This window comes from Vidua chalybeata, chromosome 5, assembly GCF_026979565.1.
Source record: "Vidua chalybeata isolate OUT-0048 chromosome 5, bVidCha1 merged haplotype, whole genome shotgun sequence".
Classification (NCBI taxonomy): Eukaryota; Metazoa; Chordata; class Aves; order Passeriformes; family Viduidae; genus Vidua; species Vidua chalybeata.
In genome coordinates this window covers 6,397,576-6,412,141 of record NC_071534.1, presented here as the reverse complement: position 1 = coordinate 6,412,141, position 14,566 = coordinate 6,397,576, and the positions used below count along the sequence as shown (strand labels likewise).

At 45.2% G+C, this 14,566-nt stretch overlaps 2 protein-coding genes across 2 annotated transcripts in view; one reads left to right on the top strand and one right to left on the bottom strand.

The window, feature by feature from the left end:
• Positions 1–265: 265 nt before the first annotated feature.
• On the bottom strand, positions 266–4,828 carry MANSC1 (MANSC domain containing 1). Its single transcript, XM_053944156.1, has 3 exons — positions 4,393–4,828; positions 3,405–3,545; positions 266–1,607 (listed from the first exon to the last, which is right to left on the bottom strand). Exons 1-3 carry the CDS (start codon positions 4,610–4,612, stop codon positions 610–612), a joined length of 1,359 nt encoding a protein of 452 aa, XP_053800131.1. The 5' UTR covers positions 4,613–4,828; the 3' UTR covers positions 266–609.
• A 5,020-nt stretch (positions 4,829–9,848) lies between these two features.
• The window catches only part of BORCS5 (BLOC-1 related complex subunit 5), a 59,872-nt gene continuing 55,154 nt past the window's right edge, over positions 9,849–14,566 (top strand). The window contains exons 1-2 of the mRNA XM_053942131.1: positions 9,849–9,956; positions 10,366–10,509. Coding sequence (XP_053798106.1) covers positions 9,899–9,956; positions 10,366–10,509 — 202 coding nt within the window. The 5' untranslated portion in view covers positions 9,849–9,898. The remainder of the gene's footprint in view (positions 9,957–10,365; positions 10,510–14,566) is intronic.

The window sequence follows — 14,566 nt, the reverse complement described above, 5'->3', positions numbered from 1 at the left end:
GATTTGCAGTATGTAGTTTTAAGTATACCTGTGATGTATGCAGAAGAACTTTAAAGATATGTATATAACCATAAACTATAATAAGATAAGGAAAATTAAATTATGCCATATGTAATATATTTTTTTCTGTTTGTACCCAAAACCATTTGGATGCAAAGCTCTATTACTAAGTATTCCTTTAAAGATACAAATAGGGTAAATAGGATTGCCAGGCAATTGTATAATGCTCCAGTATTTGGTGCAAATAGCAGTGAAAACACCCATGTGCTGCACAGGTACTCAATTTATTAGGTGTACTTCAATTTCACTAATCTTGTCACAGTACAGATTAAGCTCATGAAATGCTTTTTCTCCTTAAATATAAGACCTTCTTAGCTTAACTTGGATTTAGATGTTTACTCTCAGGATTTAGGAATAAATCAAAAATTACAGACATTATAGTTCAGCACAGACAGAGCATTTCTTCTCACCACCAAACCCATCTCCTGTCTCCTGCTTTCCCATTAGAGCCCGAAAAAGGAATCTGAGATTTCAATATCTACTGTTCCATTTCAGAGTTCTCCTCTCAAAAGTGAGAGATGCTCCTCAAAATTTTATTCCCTCTCCCAGTCAGACATCAGCATACATTCCATTGATCAAATAATCCAGCCTGGTGTAATGCCTCTTCTGAAGAGATTCATGGATTTTCTTCCCTGTCAGCACAATAACTAGCAACAAGAACATCACCCCAAAAAACAAAGCTGCTACAAGGCTGCTTTTTTCCCCCAGCTGAAAGGCACCTTTCCCTCTCAGAACACCTTCTGACAGGGAGCTTTCTGAGTCAGATGGGTTATAACCCCAAAGGTCATTTTGGGAAGATGCGGGGGAATCGCTGGACAGAATGAAACCTGGAAAAGAAAGGAGAGTCACATGGCTGGTGTCATTGGAAGAGACAACTGTTGGCTCAGGAGCCATGGCTGGAGTCCTTAGTCCTGATAGGGCAGTAGCAGATCCAGATTTCATGGTCACCTGCACGGTTGTAGAAGGAGAAGCAGAATTTGTGGGCTTGGAAAGAGGAACACGAGTAACAGTGATGCTGGTGGCAGGGACAGCAGGTTTAGCTGCAGTGGCTGCAGCAGGTGGAGAGGCAGCTGTGGTGGGGCTGGGTGTGGTTGGTTTGGCAGCACCAGGATGCAGAGAGGTTGTAAGAGACTCCAGGTGGGCAGTACCTGCTGGCACAGGAGCAGGAGAAGCGCTGCTGGTTTCAGGGGTGCCTGCCCGAGCAGTGGTGGGGAAGGAAGCACTGGGGTTTCCAACTGGAACAGCAGAAGGCGTGCTTGGTGGCAGATTAATTACCTGCTGCCTTGAGATGGGGTCTAAGCTCTCAGATTCTTTTGCTCCTTGAGATTCAGGAGAAACTGTGTGAAGTTCCATGTTGTCCAGATGCTTGCCTATTTGTTTTAGGAGTTCAGATGCCTGATGAAAGACAGACTGCTCCAAACTGGCAGTGTGATTCTGATGGATATTCTGACTGTGAGAAATAAAGGTTCCAGCATCCGAAGGCAAAGAATACTCATTGGAAGAAAAGTTCTCAGTTTTGATGGATTTATCCTCTAAGGCATGAATGTCTGGAAACAGAAATACTGGTATTTAATTATTAAATCTATTTTTGACTAATGTAGGCATACTCTATTTGTATTTCTTAGAAACATTTATGTAAGGGGGCTATAAGAGATAATGACTAATGAAACTTCCTTTCTTTAAAATATGCACAGTGACATTTAAATTCTATGTCATAAAAGCTGTCAGCCTCAAGCCTAGTCACATAACAGTGTTCTGTGCAGAAATACCATGCAAATAATAATCCTAAAAGCTATCTGATTTTATAGTATTTTTTCTACAGTATTTACCTGATTTACAGGTATTATAGAAAGTATTTGGCTAAGCATAAGCTCTTTGGAAAGAAAGGCTAATTGTCAATTCATATTATATATATAATTTTATCATTTTATTTATAAAAATATAGAAATATAGATAATATATTCATGATAACCATTCAGCTGCTGCACAGTACATTTAAAAGGGAGCATGCTCTCAAGTAGTTCTGACTCTCACTAATCTTTAATATTGAAACTCTCACTAATTTTTAATATTGAAACAAAAAAGTTTGTTAAATGCACTGGACTTGAAATAAATAAAGAAGTATCTTTCCCCCTTTCATCTTGGTCTTCCGTGTAACCACGTACAGATTCTCTCATGAAAGAACAAAGTTTGCAACATTTGTTGGTACCGACACTGCTCAGGTGCTACCTTTGAAAACTTGCCAAGAACATTAAACAAGCTAGCATAATCTTTCCACAATTAAATGTTCACAGAAAATCAAATCTCCAAAAAGAAAGTGTTAAATGCAATCAAGTTGTTCACTCAGCATTGCATTACATGCCAAACAAAAGCACAAGCATGATCGCATTTCTTGTTTCTCCGTTTGAAACCCCAATGTTCTTCTAGGGCAGAAAGAGCTGGAGGAAAGTGTAATTTTAGTAATAATTTTACAGAAATGCAGTTCATTTGTTGCACATTGCTTTTGCACGATTCCTGTGAGATTGCGCTTGCACAAAAATGCTTGGTAACATTACGCGAGTAATCTTTCTATGTATCATACTGTTGCTCCTTGCATAGTTCCTCTTGGAAAAATTCTCTTTTTCAGCAAAAGTTCGATCTCTCAAGCAGCCATATAAAAACCACCTTGGCAGGACAGTCTAATTATCAGTTTCTTATCTGAGCTGTTCAAACAGGTCTGGTGCAAGTCAACGTCAATCAACAAGTAGGCCTTGCTATTAAAAAAAAACCATCATAGGCCAGAGAGCAAGAAATTTCTGAGTGCGCAGCCCACATGCCATAAAGCTCTGAGTTTAGAAAGTTTGCTTCTGCACTTCAGGTTCCCTAACTGAAAGCAGAAAATAATGATTGTTTATTATAACTGCAAATTATTCATCAGTGTAGCATGGGTCCTTTAAATACACAGCTGGCTACAAGGGCATGGTATTTCCATTGGTTTTTGTGATACTTTTCAGTATTGTGTACAGGAAATTTTCCTTCTTGACTATATCTAGATGGAAGCAGCTTCTTTTTGTTTTAAGCAAGGACAAATTATGAGGATTTCTGAATCTAATGTGAAGGAATATTATAAGGGTTGGGACATTACTCCAAGCTGGAAGCTGGGCCCACAAAGGAGCTCACCACACAACTGCCCATCCATCCTCCACAACGAAAAAGAGACATATTTTTAAATCATAATGCTTGGCTTAGAACACTGTACTAAAAATATGACCTCCAAACAGCTCCTGATCACTACTGAAACTTCACAGGTGCAAAAGTCATTTTGCAGTGTGGTGTGGGGGCTGATGGCTCTCGGTGTTATTTACCTGTAGTTATCTTGTAGCTCACAAGTCCTGTTGCAGGTTTCATTGGACAAGCCTCAGTGCTAGGACAGTAAAACAAGTAGCAGTTTGGATGTGTTCTTGCTCTTGCAGCATTAAAAGTAATCAAATTGCACTTATTGTCTCCTGCAAAAAAAAAAAAAAAAAGTAAATGCCTGTTTCAGCAGTAAGAACTTTTATAGCAGTATGGTAATGAGATCTAGTTTGTTAACTTTTGCTCATGTGAGTAAGAGGAAAACTACTAGCATAACATTCCTACAGGAAAAAATTGCCAGGGACTGCAGAAGAATGGCCCAGGGCCAAAATATGAAAGGTCACACCTTCCTTTTCCTGTACAAATAAAGTTGAGGAAATTATGAGTCTAATCTCTCATCCACCCCTCACGCATACCATACCAGCACCACTTTATACAACAATTGCTCGCTTACAAATTCTGATAAATCTGAAAACCTCCTTGATATACTCACAGGGAAGAAAATGATTTAGACATTTTTCCTTATACATCTCAGGAATCGCTTGGCTAGCTGCTGCTTTGGGGGGTCACCTTCACCACTGTCATTTCTAGTTGCTGCTCTACTCCTACTGCTCCAAGAGCTTGATTCAAACCAGCTGTCTCAGAGGAGAGTGACCATTCTCATTTTTGGCTAAAATTAAATACAATGCAAAATGTCAGCCACTTTTAGTGCATCTACTAAACACAGCTTACGCACCTTCGGGGTTCGGGATTTGGGAGGTTTTAACGCTTAAAACTAACGCTGTTTCCGTGATGCAACTATTTTCCTGAACACTACAGGGTCTTGCGTTAAGATCTAACATCTACTGGCAAAAGAAGGTAGCAGCCGCAAGCTGGAACTAAGCGCAGCCTGAATGAGAGGGTGAATTCCGTGCTGAATACGGACAACACCAGCACCCCACAAGCCCAAACTCCAGAATTATTCTCCCAGGCAGCGGCGGAGAAGGAGGCCGACGTTACCTGCGAGCCGGCGCCCCGAGCAGCAGGCGCGGACACACGCACCCGCGCTGGGGACGCGCAGCGGCTCCACGCCCCGGACGCCGCGGGGCAGGGACAAGTTTATATCGATGATGGAATTCTCCATCTTCTCCGCGGAGCACTCCTGGCTCAGCGCCGGCCCGGCCATCACGCAGGTGATCACCAGCAGGCGAACCGGCCAGCGGCTGCCCCCGCGGGACATGGTGACCCGGACCGGTCCCCGCGGGGCTCCTCCGGCACGGCCGGGATTCGCGGCTAGTGGCAGCCCTGGGAGCCGCGCCGAGGGGTCTCCGCTGCTCCCGGGGCGGGCACGCGTTCCTAGGGCACCTTCGGGCTACCCCCGCCCGCAGCGAGGGGTCGGGAAGGCAGCGGCGGAGCCCGGCCGGACTCGGGACAGCGGCTCGGGGGAACCGCGGCAGTCCCGGCACGTCCGGGAGGAGGGGCCGTGGGAGGCGGGCCCGGGAAGCCTGCTGCCCCCTTCCTGCCTGCCTGCCCTCCTCCTCCTCCTGGAATTCCTGCTTACCTACCTACCTACCTACCTACCTACCTACCTACCTACCTACCTACCTACCTACCTACCTACCTACCTACCTACCTACCTACCTACCTACCTACCCTTCCTCCTGCCTTCCAGCCTGCCCTCCTTCTCTCTTGCTTCCTTCTCACTGCCCGCCATTCTCCTGTCCCATTCCTGCCTTTTCTCCTGCCTTCCCTCCTTCTCCCTTGCTTCCCCTTTCCTGCCCTCTTCCTCTTGCTGCCCTTCTCCTCTTGCCTGCCCTTCTCCTGCCTTCCTCCCGCCCTCCTCCTTCTGCCTGCCCAGAGGGGCTGCGAGGGTATTCCCGCTCCTACAGCCACTCGCCGGTACCAAGGGTCCTTCCTGAGCATCAGACACAAAGGCAAAACCACCTAGAGGAGCTCTTAGTGATCAGGGTGATAATCTTTTGCCCACAGTCAGACTTTTCCTCCACCTGAGATCTGCTTTTGGGAGCTGTAATGAAAGCGATTAATATGCATGTCCTGGACTAAATGGACGTGGACATATTTACATGTGTGTGTAAAAGACTCCTTGCTACCTGAGTAATCCTGTTCAAATCATAACCAAGCACAAGACGTTTGTGGAATGGGAAAAAAAAAAAAAAAAAGAACAAAAAAGCCTATCTACTGGGACCCCGACTGGTGTCTTGGCCATTCTTCTGCCAGCTGTTTCAGTCAACTGCTTGCTTAAGTTATGATTTGCTTGGAAACTTTTCATTTCCTCTTTTTTCTCTTTTTTTTTTTTTTCCTTAGTATTTTGGGGTAGTGTTTAGGGTAATGTTTAGAGTAAAAGTAGACCAAAGGAGTGCAAAGAGTAAAATTATTACAAGATAAGATTCCTTCTTTTTCCGGAAAGAGATCATTTTCTTTTCAGAGATGTGCATTACTTGAAGAGATCCCAAAGGGCAGGTTAGTGTATATATTGTAATGGTTAGATACCAAGGCATGGGAGGCTGTCTTGTTTTTCATGCCCAGTGAGTTCCCTTTGTCAGTACTGCTGGCTGTTGGCTTTTATTTGGACATGAGTGTTGTGACTGAGCCCACCATCTCATTTTGCATCACATGGCCATCTTGGGGCAATTAATAATGTTTGTTTGTGATTCCCGCAGTCTTGGTGGGATGGTTTCTTCTAAAATTTTCATCTGCACTTGTTTAAGAGAATGTTCCTTTCTAGCCCTCTTTTGGTAAACTGGTGACATTTTCACTGTTAAAAGAAAAAGTCCCAAGAGAATCTGAACGTTAAGGTGTTGCCTACTAATGGCATCACACAGTGAATGAACAGGGGAATGAATACTAAAAGCAAGCACAGGTATTACCCTGCTATGTATTAGACAAAGGTGCAGCTTCTGCCTTTGCTTACATAGAGGTGGTGGAAGAAGCCAAGCAAAAAGAAGCTGAAAAATAAGGCTAAAGGTCTGGCTGAGGTGGTCAGAACAGCTGAAGAAACTGGTTTTTCATCTGAACTGTTGAGATGGAGAATGTGAGAATATGCACAGAGACTGCTGTGGTCAGACAGGCATAGACGACCACGGGAAAATGAGAAGGGCTGATGTCATCTACAAGCAGGGCAGAAGAGATACTGGGGATAACATGACTGCCCCACTCTGGCCACCATGGCAAATTTCTGCTCTTCCTGGTGGGGCAGGCACTCACTCTCCCTGGGGAGACCAGAAGCAAATTGGTCAGGCTGCTGAGGTGCAGGGAAGCCAAAGTCCATCAAAAGCTACGCAGAAACCACATCCACTGAGCTAGGAGAGAGCCAGCCTTGCCCAGCAGCTGCTGTGTTCCCTTACCACTGCAATGGGAAGAAAGGGAGGCTGAGAGAGAGAGAATGGTGGGACACTCTTAGACATAGTGCTAGGTCACTAAAGTTGTTTTCTGTAGAGCATCTCTCTGCTTTGGAGCCAGTGTTGTACATGGTGAAATGCTCAGGCACAGATAAGATGATATTGTGATCTATTCAAACAGGTTACAAAAGCACCTAGTGCAGCATACAGCCTACAGCTAGCAACAGCTTCTGTTGGATTGGGATTGCCTTCCCATAGCCTGGATCCCAGTAACTCCACTGAGGTGCAGTCCTCAAGAGATAGGAGCATCATTATTGTATGAGATTAAATCTTGGTGGAAATTAGCAAAGGCAGCCAAGAGAAACGGTGCCGAGTTTGGTGCAGAGCTTTGGATGATGTTGGGCTTTGGGAGTGAGCAGAGAAAATGCTTTTTCAGAAACCAGCACAGGCCAGGGCAGTTCTTATTTATAGACAATTCTTCTGTCATAGGCATGATGTGTTTGCTGATTTGACTGTCAAATATGAAAACAGTAAGTCTCAAATCTCAAAGTATGTTTACTTTTCATTTGCAGTAGTGGTTTTTTTAACTTTTAAATCTTGTTTTCCTAAGCCTGAGCTGCCTGTGGACTTTTGATCTGGGCTGCTTTTCCCTCACTCCTGGCACATGGGTATATAAGGGCTGCTGGAGATGGGTGTTACCCACACTACTCTGCTCTGTGCCCAGCACTTTGGGATTTGGCAGGTTTGCCTTGGTGCAGAAGAATGAATACATTTAATTAAAAAAAATCACATAATCACAGAATTGTTAGGGTTGGAAAGGACCTCTAGAGATCATCTAGTCCTGCCCCCCTGCCAAGGCAGGGTTACTCAGAGCAGGTGGCACAGCAATCCACATTCCAGGTGGCTTTGGAGTTTCTCCAGAAGGGAAGACTCCACAACCTCCCTGGGCAGCTGTTCCAGTGCTTGCCATCCTCAATGGGAAGTAGTTCTTCTTCATGTTGAAATAAAACTTCTCATATTTTAGTTTATGGCTATTGCTCCTTGTGCTGTCACTGGGCACCACTCAAAAGAGGCTGGTTCCTCCTCTTGGCACCCCCTTTAAGATATTTATCTGCATTAAGGAGATTGTCTCTCAGTTGTCTCTTCTCCAGACTAAACAGGCCCAGCCCCTGCAGTCTCTTTGTAGCAGGGCATTTCACCCCTCACAAGAACTTATTTGTTAACTGGTCAGACAACTCAAACAGGACAAGCTGTCTTGTGGTAGGTCATTTTGGGGCCATGGAGTTAACATGGGTCTGGCATCTCCCAGCTGCGATTAAATATCTCACTGTCCAAGTGAGATCTGGAATGATAAGCTGTATTTCTGACTGACAGACACCTCACTTTACAACTATAAAAGCCACACCAAACTTCCACAAAGCAGAAATCTTCTACACATTTCCCTGGAAATGTGGGGAGTTTCTCCCCTGAACAGGGACACTGCTTTGCCGATACTCTCCTGGAGGCTGAGTGAAGGAATCTGTGAATGTTATTGACCTGTCAGTGGGAAGTAACATATCACTCCTAATACTATTTCTTTTGCTACCTTTAATAGACATACCTTGATATTGTGCACTGTTTTATGTTATGCTGTAATCTACCCCTAGTTGTTTTAGTTTTATACTGTGTAGTAAGTAATTCTGATTAAGATCTTTTGTCTATCACTTATCTGTTCAATAAATAATTCATTTTTATAAATAGACCTGATCTGCCATGACTAGGAGCTTGTAGGCCAGAGTGAGTCCTTACATTTAAACGGCTGCCAAAATCTGAGCTATGGCAGAGCTTATCTGAAGCTCCCACTCCTCCCATGGCACCCATCCTATAGGAGAGATGCTCCAGACCCACATCATCCTTGTGGCCTCTGCTAGACCCTCTCCTCACCACAAACTGGGAAATGAGCTCTCTCACCCAGTTTGCTAGGTTAGAAAGCTGACATTATTCAGCACAGACATACGTGGGTATTGCCTCACCAAACATGTTAATCAGTTATCAAAACTTTTGACTATTTATACATTTTGGTAAACAAAGGAATTCATTGGTTACCGGTTATGTAGTTCTCTTATTAATTAGTATTCTATCTTCTACTGGTTAATGATTCACTCATTTTTCATGTTAATTAGTCCACATGATCAGTTTTTCTCTTCTTTTGGGTGAAGGAGTTTCTTGGGTTGGTGGCCTGTGATCAGTGGTTGGAGATCCCCCCCTACCAGAATTACCTTTTCCCACTTGGAGCTGATTTCAACACAAATACTGAGCATCCGCGGCCGGGCCAGGGAGGAGATTGTCCTGCTCTGCTCTAGGCTGGGGCAGCCTCATCTCAAATATAGTGTGAAGTTTTAGATGCCACAATATCGGAAAGACATTAAACTATTAGAGAGTGTGCAAAGGAGGGCACGAGGATGGTGAAGGGCCTGGAGGGGAAGCCGTGTGAGGAGCAGCTGAGGGCACTTGGTCTGTTCAGCTGGAGGAGACTGAGGGCAGAGAGCGCAGTCACAGCTTCTCCTGAGGGGAGCAGGAGGGGCAGGCCCTGAGCTCTGCTCTCTGGGACCAGGGACAGGACCCAGGGAACGGCTGGAGCTGGGTCAGGGGAGGGGCAGACTGGAGATCAGGGAAAGGTTCTTCCCCCAGAGGTGCCGGGCACTGCCCAGGCTCCCCAGGGAATGGTCACGGCCCCAAGGCTGCCGGAGCTCCGGGAGCGTTGGGACAACGCTCTCAGGGATGCACGGGGGGGGATTGTCGGGGTGTCTGTGCAGGGCCAGAGGCTGGACTCAATAATCCTTGTGGGTCTCTTCCAACTCAGGATATTCGGTCACAGGCTCCTTTTTAAAGAAATATAACTTGTCCGGTAACACCGAGGAGCACAGAAGGGGACACAGCACTACAAATATTGGCCTCACTAGAGCTGAGCAGCGGAGGAGGAGTGTCTTCCCTGGCCACACAGATCAGCGTTGCTCTGCCGCCCGCCGACGCCCCGGGACGCCGGCCCTGGCGGGGCAGCGCCGAGCAGCCGCGGCCCCGCCGCCCTGAGCAGGGCCCCGCCCGCCGGGCGGAGCCGCCTGACCCGGCGCAGCCGGAACCCCGTGGGCGGTGGCGGCCCCCGCGCTGCGGCGGACGGAGGCACCGCCATGGGCGCGGAGCAGAGCACCGAGGCCGAGAGCCGCCCGGGCGAGCCCAGCGCCGCAGGTCGGTGCCTGGCGGGGAGCGAGGGCGCGGAGCTGTGGCGGCACAGCGGCTGTGGAGAAGGGAAGGGCTCTTTCTCCGGGAGGCAGCGGCAGCGCGGCCCGGCCCTTCCTGTGACGGCGCGGGGGCACCGCCCGGGCCGGGGGAGCGGAGCCGGGGATGGGGAGCGCCCCGGGCGCGGATGCGGAGCTGGCGGAGCAGGAGTGAGCGGGCCGTCAGTGGTGCAGGTGTTCCGGAATCAGCTGTTCCCCGGTGGGGAGAGGGAACGGAGCTTAGAGCCCTTCAGTGATCTCGGCAATGTGCTATGAAAAGCATAGCTGTGCAATGTTAAATAGAGCAATATTCGCACAGGGTTGGATTCTGGTGTAATCTGCTTGTAAAGTTGATTATTCCCTCTCCCTTCAATATCCAGCATCTCCGTTGCCAGCCAAGCACCGAGCAAAAATGGACGACATTGTGGTCGTAGCCCCAGGAACACAATCCTCACGGAATGTCAGCAATGATCCAGATGTCATAAAATTGCAGGAAATTCCAACTTTCCAGCCCCTTTTGAAAGGTAAGTGATCGTTTTTCCTCTGTTTTTAAATGCCTTCTTTTTTTTTGTTCCTAATGGCATTTGTGTATCCTGAGGTTTCTACTGAAGTTCATGTTTCTGTCCCTATTTTTCACTTCCCCTCTTGTTTTAAACCTTAGTCTCTTTTGTTATGCCATAATTAATCCCAACCTTCTAAACAGTGGGTGAACTAGTTTAGAGGTGTGCTGGTAATGTTCTCTGCAATGGAACCATCTGCTGTGAAGACAAAACAGCTCCAAGCATACCAGCTTGCCCTGTACCACTGGTTGATGAGAGATGCTGTGTTATGTTCTAATATATAATGGATGATGGTCTCCTGTTTTGCTCTAATCTTTTAAAAACAGACTATATGTTACTCTCAGAGTCACAGCTACCTGTGTATGCGTTCAGCTGTTTGAAATCAAGGTACCTTGAGGGAGTTTTCAACACAGACCAGATTTTATTCTTGTTTTCTGTAGTAGGGTAGATGGGCTGAGACTTTTCTTTGTTTCTTTTCTTTTCACTTTTTTTTTTTTTCTTTCATCCCTTGCACCCATTCTTTGTTTCTTCTGAAACAAAGGAAAGCGAAGATTTCAATCAAAGTTGTTGAGCTTGCAGTTTTACAAAAAAACTGGCATGTGTGTTTTGTGGCCTGGCTTCTAGCTATCTCTTTTTGAGGAAAATGCAGAGTGGCCTTAGTATCTGAAAAGGCATCACTAGAGGTAATCTACCAGAGGTAGCATCACACTAGACTTTTTGGACAGAAAGTATTTACTTTTTGTTTGTTTGTATATGCCTACTGCATGAGGGTACTGAAACATGCCTAAAACTTGTAGACATTATTATAGCCTACTGGGGCATGCATTTAATATTTTATTGGGCACTTTATTTTATGAGTAAGTTCTGGATGTGCATGGCACTGACTGCTGTTTCCCTGCAGAAGGGGCAAAAAGAGAGGCCATGAAAAAAAAGCAGAACACGCTTTGCCAGTAAAGCACATGCTTTGTCTGCTTTGTATGTAAGACAGAACCAAGGTCATGCTAGTGACAGCTTGACATGTAAATGCTGGAATCCAAATCCCTAAAAGAAATGAGGAAGTTTTAATATGAGAGAAAAAAATTTAGAAGATGCTACAATATCTGGCACAAAAGTTGTGTGTGTATAAGAGTGTGATGACAAAGAGTTTCAGTTCCACCCAAGCTCATGAGCAAACCTGGGTTGCACAAGACCTGTGGAAGGAAGTCCTGGGAAGTGAGACTGGTGATCACTTCCAGACGTGTTGTTCCTGTGAGGCTGTTAGAGTCTCAAAGATCTCACAAGTCTCTCAAGAGTCTCAAGGCTTGAGGAGGGAAGTGAGAAAGAACAGAAAGCAGCAGCCATGTGGCTGAAGCGCAAAGGCTGGAGGTTATAGCCTTAGATGACCAGTCCAGGTCAGCTCCTAAATGTGCACCCTTTAAGTTGTCTTGGTGGCTGAGTTGCTTTTTCTGGCCTTACTTTGGACCTGAAGGTGTGGATGTACAATAGAAACGTTCTCTTCTGTTTTTGTCACTTGGCCTGCTGCTTCCCTACAAGTCTCCTGAGACGTGGTGACATCTGGTGACTGCTCAAGAGTTTTGCATGCTGAATCACTTTTGTGAACACCTTTTTCAGCCTCAAGTATTTGTTATTACTTGAACAACCAGACTGTGATACTTGTGTTCACTACAGCAAGTAGTGTGGGCCTGTTGAGTGAGTTGACTCTTGAGAGATGGCAGATCTACCACAGGCCCACTTGGGAAACTGTTCTGTTTTGGACTGGTCTCTTATCTGTATTCTTCCCATGCAAGATTGTTTCTGGAAAGGTTGAAGAAGTTTCGAGATCTTTTAGGAGCTCATTCTAAAAGCTTGTGTCTTGTGATCTACCAGCTTGCAGGTGGACTTATAGTCCCTGTGGACTTCATCTATTCAGTTGCTCCTTGCCTAAGCAAAGCCAAGGGGTTTTATTTTGCTTTTGAGTTTCAAAAGGGGAATAATCATTAAATAAATGGACTGGAAAGGTACATGGTCATGTTAACACTGCATGTTCTTGAAAAACAAATGCCCTTGTTCCTCCTAGCCATATTGAGTTGAGCTTGTGATCAGTGAACCTGGAAATCTTTACCATTGTGCTCTCTCACTTGGAAGAAAATGCCAGTGTCCTGTCCATTACATCTTTCATTCTTGCCCTTGACTTCTACAGGGAGAATTGCACCTCAGAGTTACAGCTATGATCCCTTGTAAAAAGTCCCTCTCCATATTTCTTGTAGGCTCACTTCAGGAACTGGAAAGCTGCTGTGAGGTTGCTCTAAGCTCTGTCCAACTTGACCTTGAAGACTCCTCATCTGGATAGCCTATTCCAGCCTCATCATAAAAAAAAATTCTTCCTTATGTCCAATCTGAACCTACTCTCTTTGGTTTAAAACCCATCTCCTTGCTCCTTCATTGCAGGCCCAGATAAAAAGTCTCTCTCTTTCTTATGAACTTTATTTGTCTCTGGAGGTTTTCTGGGGAAAGAAACATTTTCTTGCTTATGGCTAGAATTGTGCACTGGTAAAAGGTATTCAGCATGAAGAAGCAATAGAAACAGAGGTTACTGTATCACTGCAAAGGCACTGTGTGAGCAGCAGAAACTTCTTTACATGCTGTGCCTCCTCCTGTTCTGTAGGATTTTGTAATTAGTTTCCTCTCCAATCTCATTTCATGGTTCTTCAGGTCAGCCTGGTGTTATTGTGACCATCTGAGAATCCTGACTGGTTGACAAAAGCTGCCAGATAGGCAGTGACTGTCAGCTGCTGCTGGCAGGTCAGGGAGGACTGTGACCTCCCTCTGGTGGATCTTGTACATTAAAATTAACCCCTAACTAAAACAGCACCTGTAGTAACTTGAAACAAACTTTTGATGACTCGTCCCCTGTAAGTACTGGTTATGTTTTTGTGCTGCCCTTTCCCTTGTTGTTTCCTCCTTGTTTGGAGGAAGCTGTTTTGGCAGCATCTCTTGGAAATGTGGTACACTGGGTATTGAGCTTACTGTGAGTTCACTGAATATGGGCTTGTGGTTATTTAGAGACAATGCAGCAACCTTGTTTTATGTTCTGACTTATTTCTGGAGGAAACCTTAATACTAAAAGAATAATTTTAATGCTAGATACTTAGCTGTTGAAGCTGTTGGTGGTGCCTACTTGGCTTTCTGCAAGAACTTTGATGTGCTGAGCAGAAATACCATGTGGGAGGGAGTTAACTGTGTCCTGGCTTATCAATTTGCCACAGACTTTAATGAGGAGTATCTGCATGCTGGCCAGAGTACCTTGAAATCACTACTAATAGGCTAAGGTGAAAGGCAAATAACTGCTTATAACATCTAAAATATCCAAGTGTAATCATAATTGCTAACAGAATGTGTAATCTCTTTATGTTGGGAGGAGACTGGAAGTCAGATGCATCTGATTGATTAGGTAGAGGAGCTAGTGTGTTCTGCTGGGGTGTAGGTGGTGAATCTTTCCAGACAAGGATAAGCATGTAATGGAAAAGCACATGGAGAACTCTTTTCTGCCCTCAAGGATTTTAGGCATCAAAATCTGGATATAATTTTTTCTCTTTCCTCTCTCTCCCCTTCACATTTTTGTACTTTTATTCATCATTACTGCCTTGTTCATAAGTTAAGACTTGATTGAGTCTTTAACTGAGGGGCCAGTTAAATTTATCACTTTTTTTTTAATGTTTCTGTTGGCGTCTTTCTCTGATGGATGTCCATCTGTTGAACGTGATGTTTTCTATCAATGAAGATTGCATGCAATGAAATATTCATGTCTGGGAGATACATATATGCCCTGTACATCCATACTGTACAGACCTGTCTTTACTGTATATACCAGCTGTACAAGTGTAGGTTGCTTCATGTGATGCTGCGTGACCCCCCACCCCGCCGGTTTGGGAACATTTGTGTCTTACTGCTGGACCAGCAGCAGCGTTGTATTGCACCACTTTTGAACATTTAATCTTTCTGTTTGATCTTAGGCTTTATAGGAATTAATAAGTTTATCCAA

What these genes read in the sequence shown, in the direction of transcription:
- MANSC1 (XM_053944156.1), bottom strand. Translation starts at nt 4,612, where the DNA reads ATGTCCCGCGGGGGCAGCCGCTGGCCGGTTCGCCTGCTGGTGATCACC. An exon ending in CTCGGGGCGCCGGCTCGCAG is followed by an intron (nt 3,546 to 4,392) that starts GTAACGTCGGCC and finishes TTTTTTTTGCAG; the next exon opens with GAGACAATAAGTGCAATTTG. An exon ending in GAGCTACAAGATAACTACAG is followed by an intron (nt 1,608 to 3,404) that starts GTAAATAACACC and finishes TTCTGTTTCCAG; the next exon opens with ACATTCATGCCTTAGAGGAT.